This window comes from Syngnathus leptorhynchus, chromosome 9, assembly GCF_054491065.1.
Source record: "Syngnathus leptorhynchus isolate UIUO chromosome 9, UIUO_Slep, whole genome shotgun sequence".
Lineage (NCBI taxonomy): Eukaryota > Metazoa > Chordata > Actinopteri > Syngnathiformes > Syngnathidae > Syngnathus > Syngnathus leptorhynchus.
In genome coordinates, this window is record NC_141203.1 from 8,162,799 (window position 1) to 8,186,569 (window position 23,771).

General features: G+C 40.5%; 1 protein-coding gene across 1 annotated transcript; it reads left to right on the forward strand.

Annotated features, from left to right (window-relative positions):
- The first annotated feature begins 8,378 nt into the window (after positions 1 to 8,378).
- Positions 8,379 to 15,464, forward strand: slitrk5b (SLIT and NTRK-like family, member 5b). Its single transcript, XM_085921086.1, has one exon. It carries the CDS (start codon positions 8,379 to 8,381, stop codon positions 10,974 to 10,976), a length of 2,598 nt encoding a protein of 865 aa, XP_085777212.1. The 3' UTR covers positions 10,977 to 15,464.
- Positions 15,465 to 23,771: the final 8,307 nt, after the last annotated feature.

Sequence of the window (23,771 nt, forward strand, 5' to 3'; positions counted from 1 at the left end):
TAATTTTACTTGATCTCTCAAAAACATGTTTTTTCAGTTATTTGTACAGGTTTCGAGGTCACATAAGTAGTGAAAAACGATTTGGAATTATTTATCTTATTTTTTAATGTAATTTCAACCTGATATTTGAATAGGGCTGTTTAGACTATATTCAGTGTTTGCCTCCTGTCCAAAAGTCCATTTAGACAAACGTAGTCATTTTGGAAGGTCGTAGCCATGGACGGAATGACTGAGCCAATTGTCTATCAATAAGTGGCCAGGCAAACTTGCAAATATTTTCTTTCACAATGAAATGTCTTTGGATCTTCACCCAGCCGAGCTATCAAGTCAAAGGCGGAGAAACTCGGCATGGGGGCGGGTATTATGTAAATTAGCCCCACTCTCGTGGGGGGAGCATAGCAGCTCAGTGACTGACACATTTTCAGAATTAGGCAGATAAAATATTTACTTGGCTGTTTAATTTCACACTTGATGGCTGGGTAGGCACTGGAGATCCAACAAGTTGTACACAAGCAATTAAAAAGTTAACTTTTGCTAATATGTCGCCACAATTATTTGTGCCAAACATGACTGGAATTGGTATTTTTTCAAAAAGGAGAACTGCTGTGGTTATCCTGATATGGAGTCTACTAAGTAATTGGCACCCCGCCACGCTTTCCCATAGAAAGACAGCACTGCATGTGACCGCTACTTTGATTAAACGCGACCAACTTCAACTCCCAACACACTTACTCATCACGACCTCTCTGACCATGGTAATTACCTGAGCTCCTGAGTCACCCAAGTCAAAAGATAAAACCCACAGAGATCACCCAGCATCAGATTAGCACACTGCGTTTTTTTCGCAGTCGTCTCCGGCGCTTTGGCGTTCGTTCGGTATCCGGGCGTTGGTTGGCTTTGTTTATTCAAGAGCAGCCCCAAAGAAAATGTGTCTTTAGTTTGCTTGTCAGCATGAGAAGGGCAGATAAGCCCAATGTGGTGTTTAATTAAGAGTGCAGGATCTGGCTTCACACAAACATAGACAGATAGCACACAGCAATTGACCTTAGTGAACATGTCTGCTTGTTATCTTGCTCCCATCACCTGGCTGTGAGACAGTCAACAGCTCTCAGACATTTGATCTGCCTCAATCTTGACTATTTAACAGCAGACATGTTATTTATTTTTTTTAAAATTGCATCGGTTATTATTTTTCTTTTCAGTCAGGCAAGTGCGATGACATCGTTTGCCTCTTGCTATGTGTAATCATGCTCCTAAAACACATGAATAATAAATGCACATCAGGACCCACTTTGGCACTGGCAAATTGCTTCTCAGCAAGCTGCTGTGACAAGCTTGCCAAAGTTGTTGTGAAACAACTAAAGGCTATGTTTACTACTTGTAAAAAAAATACAAATAAAAAAGTATCGGGCTATTTTGCAACTTGAATTAACATTCAAATTAAATTATGTTGATCAGATTGAGGCACTAAATCTGTGCCATCCATCCGGCAATTGTCAAAATTAGATTTGCATCCAATTTGGCTGTGCATCTTTGTTTATGTGTGCCCGTTGAATGGCGACAGGAGGAGAATGCTGCAGTTATAAAAAAAATAAAAAAATAAAAAAAATAAAAAAGGTTTTACATCTCTTTTATAGGTCAACAGTGACATCTTTAGGTTGGATATGCAACTGCTTGCCTTGAGTGATTCATGGTTTTAAATCACGAGTCACGTGCAAGGAGAAATGAGAGCCATTGGCAATAACTAGAGTACATTTAAAATTTAACATGGGTTATTGTGGGTCTTCTCGTGTTAGTTATGGTTCAGATTTCAGTGCAATTTCTCCATGATTTCCTTCTGGCTCGTACACCACATTAGATGATTGTTTTCACTTCTCAGGGCCTTTTATGACTTGAGACATATTATGGTTATGAAAAAGCTTTCTTGTTCATTTGCAGAATAAATGACCTATTTTTTATTTATACACTTACTAACTTATTTATGTATTGGTACAAATGGGTTAAATAACATGTACTCAGTGGTGGCAAGAATACACCTGTAACGAGTAATTGTATTTTGTTATTTTGTGGTTCAGTAGATTTTACAGGTATCTGTATTCAAGTATTGTTTTTTTTTTCTAACAATTTTTACTTTCACTCCCTATATTTGAACTATATCTAACAGCAATGAGGGAGAACAAACCTGGAGAAGCAATATGTTCCCTATTTATGGACGTGCTGATTGACTGTGAGTATTTTCTGCCTGTATTTTTTATTTGCACAAACTATTTGAATTAGATTAAGAAAAAGACTTGGGCAGCAGATGGCGTCATAACAGCACGAAGTAATTGTCTTTTCTTCCTATGAGCAGCTTGACTGCCTATACTTACAATATAGATCACTAATCCAACCATCATTTTTCGATTGCGCTTGTCCAATTTAGAGGACCAGCAAAATATGTTATTTACATTTATAAGATAAAATATAATAATATATGATATGTTACTTACATTTATAAGATAAAATGCAGTGTCCATTAAGGTTCATGCAAATAGAAGCTGTTGTCGAGCTTGAACTGAAAGAAAAAAAGAAAAAAGAAAACAACACTGTCAGCTTCATCACAGCATATTTTAGCAGTCCCCCACAAATGTGTCCAAATGGCTGTCAATCGAAATTCTCTTATATTGATATACATACCAGGCAATAAGATGGCGCAGAATGATAGCAAAAATGCTTCTGGCAGGTGTATATGAATATTATGCAGTAAGTATATATGAATGGCAAGCTGCACATTATGAACAGAAAATGCTTCACTCGTTTATTACGCCAACTGAGATGCCTCATGATGTACTTCAGTGTTGTCTCTCAATTTTAGTGTATGTGAAAACCATACGTCAACAAACCAATTCTGAATAAACAGAAGTGAACAGCAGCAATAATCTATAAATTATATTTGGCAAAATAAGTTATATTTATAAGTAAGTCAGATTTCAATACACAACAGCAAAACTATAAATGTAGCGATGCTATGTTTGACTATTTCTACTAAGTTTCTGCTCAGCTCGCCAGAAAAAGTCGTACTTCAACTGTGTCACAAACATTCCGTGCAAAAGAGCAACAGAAAGATGATAAATTAAAAAAAAAAAAAAAACTCAGTGAGGTGCTTTCTGCATCAGGTTTTGATTGCAGGAATAAAAAGGGTTGAGAGGTTAAGCGTTTGGGTTTGGTCTGCAGTGAATGGCCAAGGCATAAAAGGGCACTGCAACGATGTCTCTTCCAGCATCTGCTTATTACGCAGGTGAACAAGTCAGGAGCATATGGATCCATATGGAGAGGGTCAAAGATGATGTCAGTGATGGCCAAGTAATGCAATCTTCATCCTTTCCGAATGGAAATGAGTAATAATTCAGTAGGCATGTTCTAGGAGGGCTGCCTGCTGTTCATTTACTTGTACAGGAAGATGCTTTTCATGCTTGGAGAAACTTTATCCTCCTTCTACCTCCTCCCCGCTGCTATCTTCGCAAAGTCTATCTTTAAACTACTTTTTTTTAATGAGAGCCTTTAACTTGAGCAGCTCCTTCTGATTGGGGACAGAACAAGGAACGTGGTGTACTTCTCGCTTTGACCTCAACAAGCGAAGGCCGTCATTTGCTGGCTGCTTTCAAATCAATATGGTTCTTCTTAGGCGAGGAATCATCCCCTGAACGATTGATGGTGAAGTGTTACGCTTATCTACCGTATCATCAACGTCAGATAGTAGCAATGGCCTTCAAAATCGTATGACATTTTTGAAATGGACTATAAAAGTGATGTAAGGAGATTAATCAATAAAGTCATTGATATATTTTTTAGCTCGACAAAGAAAGCCTTTTTTTTTTTTTACTGTCATTTGACCTGAGTAGCAAATCCTTGATGGTGAGAAATTGGTTCCTGGCTGAGCAACGACAAGGACCATTAAAATTTGACCTCATCTACGGTGACAGCTCAGACTAGATTCGTCACAAATCTTGCCGTGACAAGGCCTCCGAATTTTTTTTTTCACTGCCACTGTTCAAAATATTTGAAGAACACATAAATTGTTTAGTTGGACACAGAGCATGCAACTTGGCGCTCCACAGCGGTCAAACCAGCACAAAACCCCGGGCCGCGCGCGGGCTGTCAAGTCAAAGTTAAATACAATCGGAAATCAATCGTGTTCTTCCTTTAAACCACACCCGTGAAGAAACCTTTGCACACAAAGTACACTGAATCCAATATAAAAAAAAAAGGTAACAAAAAAAAAAAAAAGCGCAACATCAGCATTTTTTTTTTTGTTGGGATAATGCTGGAGTCGAAGCCCAGGTCGTGCACATATTGTGGGACATGAGGACGGCTTGTTAGAGCAGGCCACTAAAGATGTTGCCAGACAGCAGCAGAGCAGATTTATCATGCCAAACGCTCTTATTTGTTCCAGCTGGGTGCAAATGACAAAGCGCTCCGCGCGCCATCTGTAAGGAGCGTCTATCAGAAGTAGAGCGCCATGATAGGCGGCGGCGGGATTCCAGCTCGGCGTACGTTATTTCTGACCTCCAGGCGTAACAGTTAGTCACCATATTGTCTTCCACGCATGTATGCCTTTTCTTTACATATGTTGAATGTGTGTGTGCATGGAGATGATGCACACCAAATTGCTGAAGATTATATTAAGTGGCAGCGAACCCTCTGAGAGACACTAAACAAAGACGTAAACACGTATTTCCTGTCCGTCTAGTGAGCGAACAGGAAATATGGCTTAAAGGCCAAGGGCGGAAGGGGGCGTTGTACCCAACCCGATGGCACTGTTTTTGGTATTTTATTTTAAAGTGTTAATACAGAGCAAGAGCTCCTTTTGGCAATGATATTGTGTGTGTATCTGAGTAGTGCCGCTTTTGTAGTTAAATCGAGGTCAAACAGTCTGTTCTGGGAGGCTGGATTGAAAATCAGCTTCTCATATGGGGAAACAAAGGAAGTCTTTACACACTGTTTTAATGATTTACATGTTATTAAAGCAGTGGTTTGCAATTAAAAAATGTTGGAAATGTCAATATAGACTCACTGAGTAGTAAAGGATTATAATGAAATCTGCCCTCTGTGGGCTCATGCTGTGGTTTTAATTTGTTTTGCAAGAAACCACCGCGCCTGAAGAAAAAGAACCCATCAGACAGAAGGCTTGCCAGACAAAGTGTCAATCATTCGTCATGCACACACGACAAAAAAAAAGTGATTATGAATAAATCTGGCCCTTTAATTAGCATACAAGCGTAAAGAAAAAGAAGTTCAGCACCATAATGTAAAGATGGAATAATAATTGATCTCTCCCTTGACTTTGATGACAATAACAAAGATGCTGACTTAGCTGTGTACATTCTAGTCACAAATTAAAAATGACATTAAACTTCATTCCTCTTATGACTTGTTTTGATGAAATCAGCGCCTTGCTGTTAATCTATACACGCACTCAAGAGATCAAAATATTTATATACTACAAGCCATCAAAAAATATAATTTCCCTTTAACCTACTTCTTCATATAACAGTGCCACAGAGGGCAAGCCAACAACACATCAACATAAAATGTAAATGTAGCCCAAGATTCATTCTTTTTTTTTCACATGCCAGCGGAATGATGGAGTTTGGGTCCGGCCCGTTAGGCCGGATGATGTGCTGGAGGCGGAGTAAACAGACGAATGGCATGCATGCTGAATGTTGTCTTGGGGCCGCATCCCTCCATCCTCCCCATGGAGAGGATGGAGGGATGCAGAGGATGATGCTTTGCAGTGATGTATAACACTTGACAGGCTTTCACGAGAGCGGCACAGCCTCAGCTTGACAAGGGCATGACAGGTGTCTCTCTTTTACTTGCCGCGGCTAAAGCAACTCGGCACCCATGACTCCTCTACGTGTACGCAGGTATTTTTAAACACAGGTTTTACTTTGTTTATCGTAATGACGTTTAAAGACGATGACATCTCTGTCCGCGTCGAAACACATTTTGTAGGCTGCCAAAAAAAAGGCAGTGGCGTAACCTAGAGACTGCCCATCTGGGTGCGCCGGAATTCAAGTGTCAAATCTATAATAAATTGACACAACCACCCCCTCAAATGTATAAATAGAAACTGAATGGTTGAATATGAACATTTGCTAAGCCCACACCGCCTCTGCCTAGTCCAGCTAAGACGAGCTCCAGCTCAATTGCGACGTGTGCGACAAGGACACGGATGCATGGATGACTTAACTACTGTGTTAGTGATAGAGTGCGGCGCGTTGCCGCTCGCATACAAATTCTGGGTACGTCGCCGACGTAGGAAACGGAACTTCTAAAACACAAGAAATGGCAAAAACATGGCAGTGCATTTAACAACAGCATAGTGTTGAGCAGGGAAAAAAGAGAGGGAAAAAAAATCACTGCCGGGTTATAGTTCACTTATATTTGACTTTTAAGGGTAAAACAATTGCATCTAATCTTTTGGAATTGTTTGTTTGCTTTTAAACATTTTTCTAAATCCAATCTTGATGTTACTTTTAAGTGAAAAAATATTTTCATTGAATCATATTTCATTATAATAGTCAATGCAAAAAGATGAAATAGCTAATAAAATTCAATATACTTTTTTAAAATGAAGTCTGCATATTTTTTTTTATTTTATGAACACTTAGGCCGACTTGCCACTGTAATTTGATATTGCTCATGATGGTAGGAATTAGCGAGTTGGGCATTTTAGCATTTTCAGCAGTAGATTTACAAAGCACCCTACTAAACAGCATTTGAATTCATTTGCTACATTTGACAAACAAAATATGGGACAAATGAATAATTCACATCAATTACACCTCTCATGCCAGAACTGTAGGACTAGGTGAAACATTCAAATGAGGGCAATGAGTCATTCTCTGTGTGGCTCATTTACTACAGTTTAAAGCAACACATAAAAAAAAAGAAATAAAACACTGTGCCACTGTGAGCCATTAGTTCTAATTTCCGAGATTGATGCTCGGAGAACTGATCAATAGACCCACTGGTGAGTCCCAGTGTGCTAATGCATTACGCGGGAAGTGACGTGATTATTAAGGCTCTTCTGTAGACTCCCTAACCACTTAAGTGCTGTTTTTAGATGGCAGTGACAGTTTTTCTCCTAGAAAGTGATGGAGATGCAGTGTGAAAACTCACTGAACTCCAAACCAGGATTGGCACAAGTCACAAAAAGGTGTCAGGTTATCTTTTTTTTTTTTTTTTTTTTTTTTTTTTAACTCTCTGCCCCTTTGCACTCCCACAGAGGCTTAGCAGTCCAATAATATCAGCCGCTTTCGTCAGGTTGAGCTGCCGTGAATGTTTTCAACCTGGGCTATAAAAAAAAAAAAAAAAAAAAAGCATTGACAGATTAAGCGCAACAATGATGTAACGTGACATCCTGGCGGAGGTTTTGCTTTCAGGATGAATAACGCCATAAGCGGGTTTAAAACAAACCGTTTGAGCGCGTCTCAAGCGCTCCGCTTGGCTGAATTATTGATATTTTGAGGGATCTTTCAGAAGGTAGGTCAGCATGAATCTTTTTTTTTTTTCTCCCACATCTCGGCACGATGCTCAAGTGAGCTGATTCTTTCTGCGTGAAATGAAATGACTTGACATCTTCCCGACCACCGGGTAAGGAAGAGAGGGCGAGAGAGGGTGGGGGGAGAGAGAGAGTGAGAGAGAGATGCAGAGAGAATAAGGAACTTTGTTATCAGGCGCAGCAGCATCTCCGCCTGCACAGCGAGGCAGAGGAGAAGCATTTATGGTCGATCAGTGCTTTTGCCTTTCTTCCATCCTCTTCGGGGCATTGGAGGAGTGTGCCAAATAGAACCAGGTTCTCCTGATGGATGAAAAATAAAAGGCGCTCTGTCATTACCCGGTGAGCCTGCATTTCAACCCATGGGTGTGAGGTAGGTTATTTCTCTCTCCAAGTAGAAGATGCACTAAATCGGGCTTTAAGTCAACCACGTGTACAACTCTCGGCTGGAATTGTCCTTCAAATATAATGAAGATGTGATTGTGTTGTTTTGGACTCAAGTCTGCCTTTGACCTTGATTTTTTTTTTTGTGTGTGTGTTATTTACATTGCTCGAGGGAGTCCTCCCGCTCTCTTTTCTCTTGCTCTCACGCTTTCTCTCTCGCTCCCTGCTGCGTTTGAGCCATTTTACATCAGCAGTCACACGGCCAGAAGTTACCTCTGGGTAGCGACAAATGAGGCTTTGACTCGTGCCGGCTACAGCTGGTTGTGTGGAAGTTGCCCGCTTGCCTGGCATCATCATCATGCTCCATTATGGTTTGTCTTTCTTTTTTCCCTCCAGATGACATTGAGGACACTTTAGTGGGACTCTGAGCTCGGACGTCAGGCGCAGGAAAATGTATCTTTGGATCGCTTGTGTTTTGCTGAGCGCCACCTCTGTATGTACAGCCGGGATGTCTGTTGAAGGCACATGCGAGCGAGTGTGCGCGTGCGAGGAGAGAGAGGGGACACTCACGGTGAGCTGCGAAAACAGGGGCATTGGAAGCGTTTCTGAAATAAAGCCGCTAAACTTCCCCCAGTATCATCTCCTGCTCACCGGTAATTTTTTAAGAAAGCTCAACGCCAACAACTTTGTCGACTATCGAGGACTCACCATATTACACTTGGGAAATAATGAGATATCCGAGGTGGAAGCTGGAGCCTTTAATGGACTTCAAGGATTAAAACGATTACATCTTAACAATAACAAAATTGATGCCTTGAAGGAGGAGCTTTTCTGGGGCCTGGAAAGTCTGGAGTATCTGCAGCTAGATTATAATTACATCACTCAAGTGGCCCCCAACGCTCTCGGCAGACTTCGACACCTGGAAGTGTTGATTCTGAATGACAACTTGATATCGACTCTGCCTGTGAACATCTTCCAGCATGTTCCATTGACTCATCTTGACTTGAGGGGAAATCAGCTCAAAGTCCTTCCCTACTTAGGTCTGCTGGAGCACATGAACAGCGTGGTGGAGCTGCAGCTGGAGGAAAACCCGTGGAACTGCTCTTGTGACCTGATTGCCCTCAAAACATGGCTGGAGAGCATTTCCTACACGGCGTTGGTTGGCGACGTCGTTTGCGAGTTCCCTTTCCGCCTCCACGGGAGGGATTTGGATGAGGTCTCCAAGCAAGAGTTGTGTCCCAGGAGAGCAATCGCCGAATACGAGATGCCGCCGCAGCCGCATTTGAGCACGGACGGCAACTACAGGAGCACGCCGGCCCTCGCTACGGCTTCCTTAACTTCATCTGGCATCGCAAGATCCTCGTCGAGGCCCACCAAGGGACCTCGGCAGTCGGGTAAATTGAAATCAAGACCGACTGCTCGACTGGCGGCGAACAAACCTCAGAACTACGGCCAAATTATTTCCTACCAAACCAAATCTCCTGTGCCTTTGGACTGCCCGTCAGCTTGCACCTGCAACCTTCAGATTTCAGACCTCGGCCTCAACGTCAACTGTCAGGAGCGAAAGATCGAGCACATTTCCGATTTAGAACCCAAACCTTACAATCCCAAAAAGATGTATCTCACTGGGAACTATATCCCCGTGGTTCGCAGAACGGATTTCATTGAGGCAACTGGATTAGATTTGCTTCATCTGGGCAACAATCGGATAGCTCAAATCCACGACAGAGCTTTCGGTGATTTGACTCATCTCAGGCGACTCTACCTTAACGGGAATTTGATAGACCACCTTACCGCAGATGTTTTCTATGGACTAGAGAGTCTGCAGTTCCTATATTTAGAATACAACGTCATTAAGGAAATCACAGCGGACACGTTCCAGCACGTCCCTAAACTCCAGCTACTGTTTTTAAACAACAATCTCTTGAAAACACTTCCAGTAGGAGCATTTCATGGCCTCACGTTGGCCCGCCTCAATCTTCGCAGCAACCACCTGCGATATCTACCGGTGAGCGGTGTGCTTGATCAGCTGACGGCGCTGGTGCAGGTGGATTTGTACGAAAACCCCTGGGATTGCTCGTGTAGCATTCTCGACTTGAAGATGTGGGTGGAACAGCTCAGCACTGGCACTGTTGTCAACAATGTCATCTGTGGCTCACCCAAGAGGCTCGCTGGGGAAGACATGCGATACATCAAGACAGCTAATTTCTGCCCTAATAACTCGGTCGTGCCGGCGTCAATGATTCCACCCTCGGAGGAATCCTTCCCTGGCAGCACCATCACAATAGAAACGTCACTAGACTCCGACGCACAGTACAGTGCCATCCCTTTATCCGTGATGATCCTTGCCCTCTTACTCATGTTCATTATGTCCGTGTTCGTGGCTGCGGGACTGTTTGTAACAGTGAGAAAGAGACACCTTAAGAATCAAAACGAGCAGAATAATTCCATGAACGCTTGTATTAGCTCGCTTAACATGGAGTATGGACTGTACAAAAAGGGATCCGTCCCAAAGGTCAGAACATCAGCCGGACACGTGTATGAATATATTCCACCCCCCTCCGAGCAAACAAACAGAACTCCAGGTCACGCTTCTGCCGACAGCAAATCCGCCGAGGGATTTCCGGACTTCGACCAGCTCAGCGGCGCCTTTCTGGGGAACTCGGACGAAGACGCGGCGAGTAATGTAATAGGCTCGGAATACAGCACCGCTGCTTCGGAGCCACTCAATAAGCCTTTCGGCATGAAACAAGATGATCCGTCGTGCTACAGAGAAGTCCTCAATCCGGAGCAGAAGCCCCATTACAGCCATACGCTACCTTGCAGACATGCAGCACGTCAGGTCGGTCAACACACATCAGACTTTGACGGAAGGCCTCAGTACGTGCATCCCGACAGAGTCCAACAGACAATACTGTACTGCACGACGCCAAGTACTGTTTACGTGGAGCCAAACAGAAGCGAATATTGGGAACTGAAGGCAAAGCTTCACATTGATCCGGATTATCTTGAGGTTCTTGAAAAAAGAACAACATTTACACAGTTTTAAAGTGACTTGGATGACAAACATTGAATCTGGACTTTATACTTCAACAGAAAAAGGTAAAACGTGACGGCATCTTCATTGGTATGAAGGATCGCGAGATGCAGCATGCGTTGGCTTAATGCTCGAGCTTTGTGTCATTGAGTAATGACTTTGGGTCTTATCTGGCATGTACGACATGTCAGATGGTTCAATCACAAGTACATCTACTTGAATTGAAAACACGTTGAGATATGAACAATGCATTCGGACCATATGGCTTTGAGTGACACGTGACTTTGTTGTTTCTAAATTTGATTAAATGTCCAAACTCAGCTGTATTTTGCACTGGAGAACCACATAACTACACAAACTCGAGATTTTACACAAAAAGTAATTAGGTAGACAATTTTGTGTTGTATGGGATGGCAGGTTGTTGTTTGGGAAACTGTTTTTGCAAGTTATATGTTCTAACACTGTAGCCTAAAAGTGTCAGACAGAGAGTCTCCCTCAGCGAACAAAAAAATAGATGGGGCTGCCCCGGCGTTTATCACAGCGGATCTAACACCAAAATGATTCATGACTGTGCACCGTGCATAATGCTCTTTTTATTGCAGTGGCAAAATGGGATGGTAGGCCTTTTAATAACGCTTTCCTTAACAAAATGATCTTCAGGAGCTTGTTATGTGCGAGTTTTCTGCTCGCTAGGAACAATGAAATCACTCTATACATTCCAAACTTTGATGAATCGGTTTTCAACATTTTTTTTTCCTCAGATGCGGCTGTCGCTCTTATCAGATGAGGTGAATCTCAAACTCTTAACACCTCAACGTACACTACTGTTGATTATTGAAGGGAAACGAAACATATTTTGAAAACCTAGCCAGAACTAATGCAAAATAATACAATAATAAGTGGAGCTGAATATTCAGCGCACCATGTTCATGTTTTGTGGAGTATTTTGCTTTTACCATTTCATTTTGTGAAGTCAAGTTGTGCTGAATGAACAGGGTGCTTCAAAAGGTTTTAGAACGTTTCAAATATGAATCTCAGTGAGGAGGTAAATACATAAAAAAATAAACGAAAGACCAAATTTGAACATACAATTAAGTTTGATACTTTTGTTAGATTTTACACATAAGATGACATTTTTGGAGCGAGAATTTAAATTTCTTATTAGCTTAGGTTAGCTTAAACACTGCGAGCAAGATTTTCATGTAGCCTCATTTCAAGAGTCCCTCCCCCTCCACTCTCTGACCAAAGCTACACTTTTCACTAACGTACACAAGATGCATGCATGGACAAGTGTCATTGTAACACAAGCGGTTTTAAAATATATATTAGGGAAATGTCGAATCAATTAAAAGTAAAAGAGCGGGGTTTTTGGTATTTAACAGAGGTGGATAGTCCGCATAGTTTCAGCAAACCTCTTGAAGCCCAAAGTAACCGGTCAGTGCACGTAAGCACACGTTAAATGACCGACATCGACAATCACGCCTTCTGTCTCTGATTGATGATTTTACAACAGGTTGGGTAGTTTCTTAGAAGTCAAACTAGAAGAACAAGATTGGATTTTGTCCATTTGATGACCTGTGCTTCATGTTCATCATCTAACATACAATCTAGACAAAAAAACATTTGTGTAAAGAAAAGATGTGGAAAACCAGCATGTTACAAAAAGTATGTTTCTTCATATTTCCATTACATTTTGTTCCATGTTGACTCCTGCTCGAATCAATGCATTTTTTTTTCCTTGCTAGCACACAACTTTCTCGTTTGCATATCAAGCGGGAAAGCGGGATCACTTGAGGGGTAAATGCTAAGAATCCACTTTTGACAGGATGACCCGAGACGCATGTTAATGCTGCCTGAGCCTCGCTTCGAGTCAGCGCCAGTGCTTCTGTATGTACGAAATGCTTAACAGTTCAAATTAAATGTGTAAATATGAACAATCAAGCAGAAAGCCAGGCCCCTAATGACTCATCTTTTCATAACAGACGCCCCGGAGCTATTTCATTTGCAATAATGTGTGCTTTTTATTCTCAAATCGGTTGCATTTCATTAGCGCTAATCAGCCGTGAAGATTATCTATAAATAAACCAGGTTGTTTCCACGAATATTTACCACCAACTCTTTCTTACGAAGCTGAAATTAATTTGTTCAAGTGCCCATCCGTTTTGACCTGAGTAGGTGTGAAGTGAGGTGAGTCATTTAGCTGAAATTGGACAAATTTGACAAGGTGAAGAACATACAATTGTTGCGGAGGAGCTACGAAAATCATCTCGTGAGCTTTCTGGTTTGCAGATTGAGACCAAAGAGAGAATTCCAAAATTAAAAGGAGCCGACCACTTGTTTATGGGATAATCTCTCCAAATCAGTGGTGTTCCCTCAAAGCTTCCCGCAGGGGATTACGGACAACTGCTGCACTTGTTTGGAATTGATTCATGATGTAACTCCATCGTGAAATGTTGTAAAGGATTGGAAATTTTTTTGCTATCAAGACATGATTCATCATGTGTGCCTCAATGTTGGATTGCAGAATGAATTTGCAGAAACGTCACAAGGGCAAATAGAGTTAAAGTGTTATAATATGTGGATTTCATAATGATGCAATACAAGTCAGATTTTTTGTCAAAAACAGTATATGAGGCCTCAGCCGTGCGAAAAATGTATTTTTATAAGAAAGAAGTGTAGATATGAGCAGATATGTTTTGGTTCCTCTTTTGAAAATGCACTACGGACTTGCAAGAGTCAACAATGATGTCACTCCCTGAATTGTGCAGTATTGTTTGTGTTCCTACAATACAGCCATACAGACCCTCTGAAGAGTAACCTTGGACATCCTGTACAGACTGCCGTGCGTTCCATGAACTGCTTAGAAACAGTATGCGGGCCATGCTTATAATGAAACACTACTGGAATAGTCATTGAAAAAAATAGAAATGGGTTATGATTTTAGGAAAAATATGATATTTTAAGACAGTAAAGTTTTGTTGTTTTTCAGCAAAAAGCATGATTATTCTGTTATAGTGTAGATTTTGTACTTCCGCTTATTATATTTGTGTCATATTACAAATCTATTCTGGTTAAAAAAAAAAACACCTCAAATATTATCACTCTAGTAAAATGAGGAATTTATTCTCATTATTAATGTAATTTGAGTTAGCCCCAAACTTTCTGTTATATTTCACTTTTTTCTGTACATTTATTTCCAATGCTTTGGTCAGAACATTATGATTATGATTTACTTCTCAAAACCTTAATTTATTTTATTCTCACAATATTACAAATTTATTCATATGACTTTTTTTTCAACACTTGGCAATGGCTTTCAAGAATTAAAAAGCACAAAAAAACACAAATGAAATTTCTGGATAGAGGCATGTCTGATGTAATATGCATAGAGTGTTCTATGAGAGCAAATTATGCAGTCTATGTAATGTCTGGGTCGATACCGTGCAACTAACAAAAGTCCCTGGATTTCCATGAGACTTTAATACACACATCATTTGCAGTAACATGCACCGAATCTGTCTTCTTAACTCAGCTCCCATGGTTGGAATTTATGCATATTAGTCACGTTGTCGTATGCGTTATCGGTGTCTTGACTCAACGTGTTCGTCGTCATGCGGTGAATCGTACCACGAACTGACGAAGTATTTTTGAAGTGTGTAAGCACCAAATAGGATAAAAGAGGATAAATCACAACATGAATGGTATCTCACGTGCTTTCTGTTGATGATGTCAAAAGCAAGTCTCTGTGCAAACAAGGTATTTGCTGTGTATAATTAATATATATACCGTATATGTTTTGCAATGTTTTTGTATGTAAAGCAATGACTGAAGATTTGATTTTGTAATTTGGGACTGTTGGTCTAGGCAAGGGCGTCATCTCTCTTTTGGAAATTTGGAATCTTTTGGAATATTGCATTAAGAAGTCCAAATATAATGAGAAGAAGAAATACTAGTCACGATTTTAACAATACTAAAATTCCCACAAAATATTGAGTTCATTCTTGTGAAGTTACAACTTATTTTCTGTAAATTATATGGAAACTGTGTGCAGTTTATTTTTGTGATCCCGTCACAAGAATAAAGATAAAAATCTCGTATTCTTCTGAGAATTGTGAAAATGGATGTCAACATTTAGTCTATGATACGGAGGGTAAAATTGTAATCTTATGAGAATAAAGTCATTTCAATGATGTCAAAATTGCCCCATAATTTAAGTTTACAACTTTACTCACTTGTACGAACTCTTCCAGAATGTTTTTTTTTTCCCGGTGCGGCCCTCTTACGCCTTAGTAATATGCAAACGTCTGGTATAAAACAAATGCACTCTGTGTCTTATTAATTTAGTTTTTGTTGAGTTGACAAAAGAAAATCTGTCTTTGGTTTATCCGTGCGGAATTGCAAGGACTGAAATATGATTGCAAGCGCTGGTAAGATTTGTCAAAGAAGGTTTCTTTACAGTATATGTGCTGCTGCTTTAGTTGCTAGTTGATGAATAAAAATATATGCGTTCATTTCAAATTGCCTCTGTCTTCCTTTCAGCATGTCTGCACGTCGCCTCCAATCCCCATTGGTGTTTTTTAGGGCATTACTAAAATTAAAATAGCCACTTTAGAATTTCAAATCAGGTTTCATGGTTTCAATCAAGTAAATGGGCTGTAATGATGTGTTACATAAGGAACGCTAAGATTTGGACGATGGGACGTCACCAATTCGATATTCCGCGTGTGTCAGCAAACAACTTAAGCGGAACATGCTCGGGGCCATTTAACAAAATATGCTTGAATTCTCCCCTTTTTTTTTGGTGGGGCAACATTGGAAATGAAATGAGACCTCATCCTCCAAGACGTATATTTGCATACAAACGTTTGCTAATCAATTGTACTGTTCGCACCGCAGACGCAGCTTCAAATCAAGGTCTGGTAGCCATGGAAACCATCACTTGGCTGACACAGAAAATAATAAGAGGCCCTTATACTTGTGAATTGTACATAATTGTACCATTGGGTTTTTGACATACCACTACATCTGTTGGTCATTATTAAAATAAGAGATTGTTTCGTATTTTCAGACAAACAGCCAAAGATTACCTTTTTTTGACTTATCTCTGCTTGTCAAAACGGCAGTGTTATGTTGTTTAGCAGTTTCGCCGGGGAGAGGGGAAATTAGGGCAGATCTACATTATGTAAGCTCCAAGAGACGCGTCAAGCGCTGCGAAGACAGCGTATGACTGCAAGCCTTTGCCGAGAGAGGAAACCTTGACTATCGACTCGCATCAGGCGAGCGGACGCGGCAGAAACGCCGCTGACTCAAAGCTTCTTGATACTTGCATCTTCCTTTTCACCGCCGAGAAGACAACCGCACATCTGGTACACGACGCGATGCCTCGCAGTTGTTAAAGTCTTAGACATATGTCTCGAGCCCCCCCCCTGTCTTAGTCATTACACTTACATGAGTAAGAAATTTGACTTATTGCGTTAGTCTGTCTGAAACAAGACGGTTAAAATATACGTAAACATTTTGCTCTGACTGACATCACAATAGTTGACATCACGTTTGCCCCCGGGGGGAATCTATTATACGGGAGGCCTTTAGTAGAGTTCATGCTAAGGGAAAGTCGAAATCAAAGGGGACAAGGGATGATGGGAAATTCACAATCTAATTGATAAGTTCAAAAGCCAACAAGTGCCATTTAGTTGAAAATAGGCTCCTATCACAGCATTGTTCAATGTTGCATTTCCAAATACTACAAAACCAAACAAATCTTATGCAAAGCCAGTCGGAAATAAGATTTATTCCAGAGAACCGAAAAGAGCCATCATATTACTTTTACCGCGACTAGCATATTCTACATTGAAAGCAGTCTTGAGGCCATACGTTATCATGTTTGCAAGTGAGCTTGATGCGTGAAATATTCCAAGAGATAATGTCGTGAATTCATCACCGAGATTGGTGTTAGTGATCAGGTCGTCAGATTCTGCGAGAAAGGGCAAGTCTTGGCCGTCTTGAAGATAACTGTGCAATCAGAGTGACTTGTCTCTCTTCCTTTGAAGGCTAAGGTAAGATTAGGGGTTAGTATAAGAGATGCTTGTCAAGTACACTCATAGGATATCAATTTTCATTCACAAGGTGTAATACTGACCATTTCAGTGTAATTTTACAGTTGTGGGGAAAGAAATTAACGTGTCTGCCTAAAATCTTGTCTTTATCTTCTGTCATTTGCCGTAAAATGACGTCAAAGGTCTCTTTAAAAGACAAAAGGTTTTTTTTTTCAAATTAGTCTGTTCACGTCTGAATTTCTATAAACTTAGAGTACCCTGGATAAAATGATCAGTTTTACCAAAAAACGTAAAAAATAATGTGTATTTTTAAAATGTTCTATTCTAAAAGTAAATTATTTGCATACAAGTAGTTGGCTCCCTGGAGCGCCTGCCTCGCCAGCCATCAAGACTCACAAAACACTACAGAGATATGAGGGTTCCCTCAAACGCTGTTTGTCATTAATGTAAAATCATATTTAATACTCAGCAGTGACTCCAAACTTTAATTCATGTGAGAGCCTGTTGACGTGCTCGGATCACATTCAGACGACTTTATTGATCTCGATGCGGGCAATTAATTTTGCAGCTTCCAGGTCCAAATGCACCCTCGGTCTAAACAAACACTTAATAGGGCATAGAAAACAGGTTGCAATAAATAAATAAATAACAATGAGATAAAAGCAATGTAGCAATAAAAACCCACTTAAAAAAACAACTACAGAGTTTCAGTAAGCAAATGGGTTCTGTAGTTCCAGGATGACGCAAATAGTAACTACAAGGCGTCAATTAGAAGGACGGCCACTGCTTGAGGAAATTCTTGACTAATGTGTCTGTCAATTGGTAGAACGCAGACCTCTGCTAAGCCCCGCCCTCTTCAATTTGTGAGTGAGTTGCCTACCTCCTGTTTCATTATAACTTTTGTATGGAGCTTGATAGTCAGTAATGGAGGGAACATTGAGGTTAACGCATTACATTGGAACAATAAAGCAATATATTATGATTTTTTTAATTATTATTGCATTTAATCCAGTATCGCATTACAATATCGGGGCTTCAAAACAAGATTAGACAAAAAATGACATGAATCAATTCTTACAAGCAGAATCTCTAACTCTCTCAAGTAAAGGCGATGTTTTAGAATGAATAAAGAGAATATGCACATTTATCGTACAGCAGAAAGTTTTGACATTTTGGTTTTAGTTCCCTTTTAAAGGGACAGTCATATATTTAAAGGTTTGCCATTTAAACACCGACTCTACATCTCGCAGTAAACTTTTTGGAGACAGAAAGTACATGAAGCCGATGCCGACTTGTTTAATAGTCCCTTTACGAGAGAACGAGCTTGATAAAGCAGGATTTTCTTTCCTTTACGTTTAAGAAAACTTCCACGTACCGGCGACGACGTTGTCAAAACAATCCCAGCTCACACTGAGCTGTAAAAATGATTGAAAACCCCCGACTGCATATCCTGTCTTCCAATTTGATTGATGGTGGTAATATGTCATTGTTGGTCACAGTATATTTTCACTTTGCTGGAGAAGTGCCATCAGGCGAGCCTTGCTTTTGAAAATATAAGTTTTTCAGTGTTTAGGTAGGTAGAATAACTTGGTGGTTTTGACAAACGTCTATTTTGAGATGTGACCTCAAATATATATATGTTTTCATTTGACACCATTTAAACAAAACATGACTGTTCTTATCAATTTTCAGTTTTGAAAATGGTCCCATGTGCAGCTACCTTCTTATGATATAACGCAATGAGCGAACAAGTTGACAACAAGCTCCAAGTAAGTAAATTGAGGAGGTGAGTTTAATCAGATCAGTGCATGTAAACTGGGAAAAGGATTGTTGTGTAGTGGCAAGCTGAAATATGACAAACGTGTGTATTTGGTTCCTGGCAGCACTCAATTTCAGCTGCGTGTTGTACTGTATATTGCATTTATATGTGTGTGAATAAATTATTGACTCAGAGTGAATTCATGCCTGCCTCCAGGATTGCAGCCAAACACAGTGGCTGCATCCTCTCTTCGTTTAACGTTTCTTTTGGCAAAACAAAGCGAAGGGGCAGACTTCCATTTTATTTTATTTTTTTGCTATATTGAATACAAACAGCAATTTGTCTGTGTCCGTCACGTTTGTTTATGTCAGTGTGATGTCTCCCTGCTGATTTGAGAGGAAATGACACGCTGCGAGGGGCTGGGCAATAAATGCAAACACACACAGGGTTGAAGAGGGGAGGGGTGGAGGGGTCGATGGGGGGGTGGCTTTGGCAGGGGACGGCATACTGCCAGTATATTCGCAACAACACAGAGCTGTTTTTGTTGAAAAGACACTAATATTCATGAGGGCTTATCCGGGCTTATGACTTGCCAAACCTGAGCGAAGTGACACAATCCCTCCTCATCCTTCCATTTAGAGAACACATACGACAGAGGAGACAATTCCAGAGAAAGAAAAGGGGATTTGGCAACATTGCGCGAATGGATGCTTAGAGAAGGCTTTCCAAACTGTCTGAGTACATAAGGTAATTCTCTTTGTACGCACGCAAATTAATAACATCCTCCCGTGTCAACATGACTCAGTGTTTGTCCCCCCTCACTGTCACTCACTCGGATTCACGCTACCCCGCAGAGCATTAACCTCTGTCCACGCCCCCCCCCCCCCCCCTTCATATCAGCTCCGCCCTCGCCTGGCTCTGGAGCACATCAAGGGCAAATTGTAGTGCCACGCACCGCTGATGCGGGCCTGGAATTTATAGGGGACAACAAACGGATGGATATACGTGAACTACACGCTAAGTACCGCGGAACCTCGGCAACCCACGACCGGGAGGCTGACCTTTGATTTTTTTTCAGTTTCTGAATGAATCTGTAATGCATGTTTTCCATCCATCCATCCATCCATCCATCCATCCATCCATCCATCCATCCATCCATCCATCCATCCACCCTTCCATTTTCTAGCACACTTTAGCACATTTGTGTCACAGGTAAATGACTTTGAGGGATAAATCATTGAGACCGAGATAAATTATTTCAAAACTTTTCCCACAACAAATGTGATCTATAAAACTAAATTTAAAAAAATCTAAGCAAAAAAACCAAACAGGAATACTGTTGTTGCAAAAGTGTGCACACACCCCTTATACCTTTCAAGGTCATGTCATGGAAGTCAGCACAGAGTGCTTCTTGCTTAACCCCAAGTCAAGTTCAGCTATTTTCGTAGATTTTTCCTGACATTTGTTTTTGCTTTCGAGAATAAACCTGAAGGTGTTGTGCTGAAACTGGATGCTATTTTGGAAACTTTCATCATTCCCTTCACCTCCATCTTAAGAAAAGCAGCAGGTCTTGTTTGGGTGATAAGCAGTGTTGTGTTTGTCGCAAACAGTTTTGGAATTATGGACCAAAAATGTTTCTCCTTGGTTTCAGTAGATATTTTTTTCCATTTTGCATGAAGTGACAAAGCTTATGGCAGTTCAAGATGACCCTTTAATAGTCCACACATTAACATGGAAAGGAAAACCCTCAAAACCAAACAAAATTTAACTTGCCCAATGATAAGGGAAAAAAAAACAATGTTTACTCTGGTTGTCATCCAGAATTCATTAAAAATATATCCCACGTTGCAGTCTGTTTATCGAGGGGTTCATTTAGCCTGAATACATGCCAGTTTTTGGCTGCAGAGTTCTCGACAAATGGAAGTCTGAATGTTTGTAGCAAATTTTGCAGGAAAGGAAAAATAAGGCTGACATCAGAACTGACAGTTCTATTAAAACCACGCTGAAGCGGATTACTTCACAACCTTACAAAGACACATTTGAACCAAGATAATTCAGCACTATGTGTTATTCCCTGCGTTCTTTGACAAATATGTCATCACTTTGCCCACCAAAAACTAATGCGATCCAGCAGCACAATTTAACGCTGTGACACGTATGACTGCAGATTGCGACGGGAAAAATTGAATTACCAACCGTCTCTGGAACAACCGGCCTTCCAAAGACGGGAGGAGCTGACCGCTCAGCCGTAAATGAAGTTGGCCCTGAAGAGCGGCAGTTAATCACTCATGCCTGTAGTGGAAGAGACTTATGTAGTTCGAGTAGGCAATATTTAAAAGGTGATCATGCCATTTTCAATATTTGTGTGGATGTACATGACTTCAGCATTGCATTTGCTTTAATGAGGCAAGCTTTTATCCCTTATTAAATGACTACTTGAGCTTAAAATGTTTTACACAAAATGAGTAAGTCAGCAAAGATAATTGGAAAAGAATAATGATACCACAGGTTGTAAGATAGCTTTCATTTAATCTTACAACTCAGCATTACATTTTATCGTAGCTTTGTGTATGAGCTGGCACACTGATCACAAAGGAAAGCAACATTTTCTAGTTCTGTAAGGCTTTATTTTTTGTGTAATTTAAGCGCAGTAATTTCAAATTTTATTTTTAGTATACACAAGGCTTGCCAGCAAAATAGAAAAAAATGAATGGAAAAACATAGCTCAGTGGCCACATTAACCAGGCAGAGAATAATAATAATAATTATGACAATAATAATAATGATAATAATAATAATAGTGATGAAAATGGCCATTTTTCTATTTCATACAATTAAATAAACTCTACCCGGGCAATAGAGTGCAATATGTTTTTCCTTAGTGCAGTGTCACATAAACGACACTGAGCCAATAAGGACTCGGGCAGAGTCCCTGGGCCAATGTGGCATCAGAACGAACACTTGGGGGCATACAGTGACCCGCATAGCCACAGAGATCCACACATGCTTTTGGCATCTGGTGCACTAACATCACAGCAAAGTACATACATGCCGCACAGGGCACTGTCTGTTTAAATCATGGCTTTCCTTACGCCGTTTCCCAAAAACACTTTGAGCAATTCCAGCTGGATATTTATTTTTCTACTCTCTTCTTTTTCATTCTGTTTCATTTCAGGATTACTATAATGACCAAATGATTATAATCATGATTGATTCATATTAGGCATGTGACCTTTTATGTGGGGTGATATGAGGTATCCCAAATCGCCCATCTCGTTATATATGCATTGGATGCATTTGTCAAGAGACTGGTGCACTAAAAAGCAACAATAAAGGAGGGAAATGAGAACAATGTCCTACTTGTATGATCTAAATGGAGACTGGCAATTTAAAAGTTCAAGAAATTAAAAACAAGCTTGACCATGCTTCGCACACTGAAGAAGAGAGAAAACTACCAACTACCGGTCTTACTGAACCAAATTATTTCCAATTTTCTACGGGTAGATTTTTCCAAACGAACATAATGTCACACTAGGATGGTCAAAACATTTTCAAAACACTCAAAGAACAAAAAATATTTGTTTCAATGCCCCAATGTGCTGCAGTTTTGACCTGTGCTGAAAATTTGAGCTCCAGATGTTGAACCAACTGTTTCCGTTTTCAGTTTTAAAAGTCTACTTTGTATAATTGCAAAAACTGTTTTTTTCAAATTGAGCCGTACTGCTTTCGCACAAAATGCATCAAGATTTCTTGACCGCACACCAGCTAAAATTTAAAAAAGATGATTCTAATGTAAGACACTGGAGAGGTTGCGCCAGAGTTCCTAAAAGCACTTTTCTATGTTTCTGTCTTCCCTCGCTGTGCACATCCTTGTGGGCTTTGCAGCTAGCTACAATGGAGTCGGACAGATGGCGAGGTGGGTGTGTTGGGTAACCATCTTCCGAACCCCTGGGAGCACGACCATACTCAAGCTGTCAAGCAAATGTCTTCACCCACCGTCAGATGCGACGTAATATCATGCGATGCTTTGACAGGCCTGTTTACAGTTGTTCAGACGCCCTAAAATGACGAATCGAGACATTGACGCTGATGTAAAAACTTGGTTGGAATATTGTTAAGAGCGTGCTTTCCCTCCAAACATTTATCACCTTTTCAGCAGAAGGACAACCTGTCATCTCGTTCAAATAGATTTCCCTGTCCGTTTGGGACGGAACACATTGAAGGGAGTATTTTTCGTCTTTGCACATTCAAGATGGATTTGAACATTAAGAACGTTTTTTTTTTTTACTATTTTGTGTGATTCTATATATGACAACTATCTGTTTTTGAAAAAGGACAGCTAGCAATCAATTCTTTGGAATATTTTCAAATATACCCCCCCATATAGCAACACACACAAAATTCTGAATTGCAAATTGTTGGACTTTAGGGCATTCAAGGTTCCTCTGAATTAACTGGAAAATAAGTGGTGCGAAAAGGCCGATCAGTGCTTGTTGTTTTTTTAAAGCAGTTCTAAGCAGTTCTTTGAGGGATTGTTTCTCAATGTCACAGCAGAGACCTTATTGATTTGCAACATAAAACAGCCAATGTTTAAGGTCACTACATGCAAATTGCCTCTTCTACTGCGTACACTTTTCAATCAGTCCTCTTCAACTTTCAGGGATTATTTCTCTTTGTTGAAACGGGAGTCCTACTTAATTCGATTAATGTCGCACAAAAGATGCTCGCAATAGCTGGTGTCAAGGATATATCGCTGCATAAAAGTTTCATTGTCTCTATTTCAAAGCCTGGTGGAGGACGCCGTTTTCAAACGATGAACCGCATCATCCCATTGGAATGAGACGGTTGTTGCTCACAGCTCGCATGCTCGCGTTCTCCCTGAATCCGCTGGGGCAACGCGGCCATCAAGAATTTCCATAAAGTAAAGTAGCAAATAGGTCATGAATGTCATTAATATTCAAAAGGCTCCACTTCAAAGAGCGGTGCGGCAAC

Bases quoted from the DNA above. Each gene is read 5' to 3' on its own strand.
- slitrk5b (XM_085921086.1), top strand. From the start codon at position 8,379: ATGTATCTTTGGATCGCTTGTGTTTTGCTGAGCGCCACCTCTGTATGT.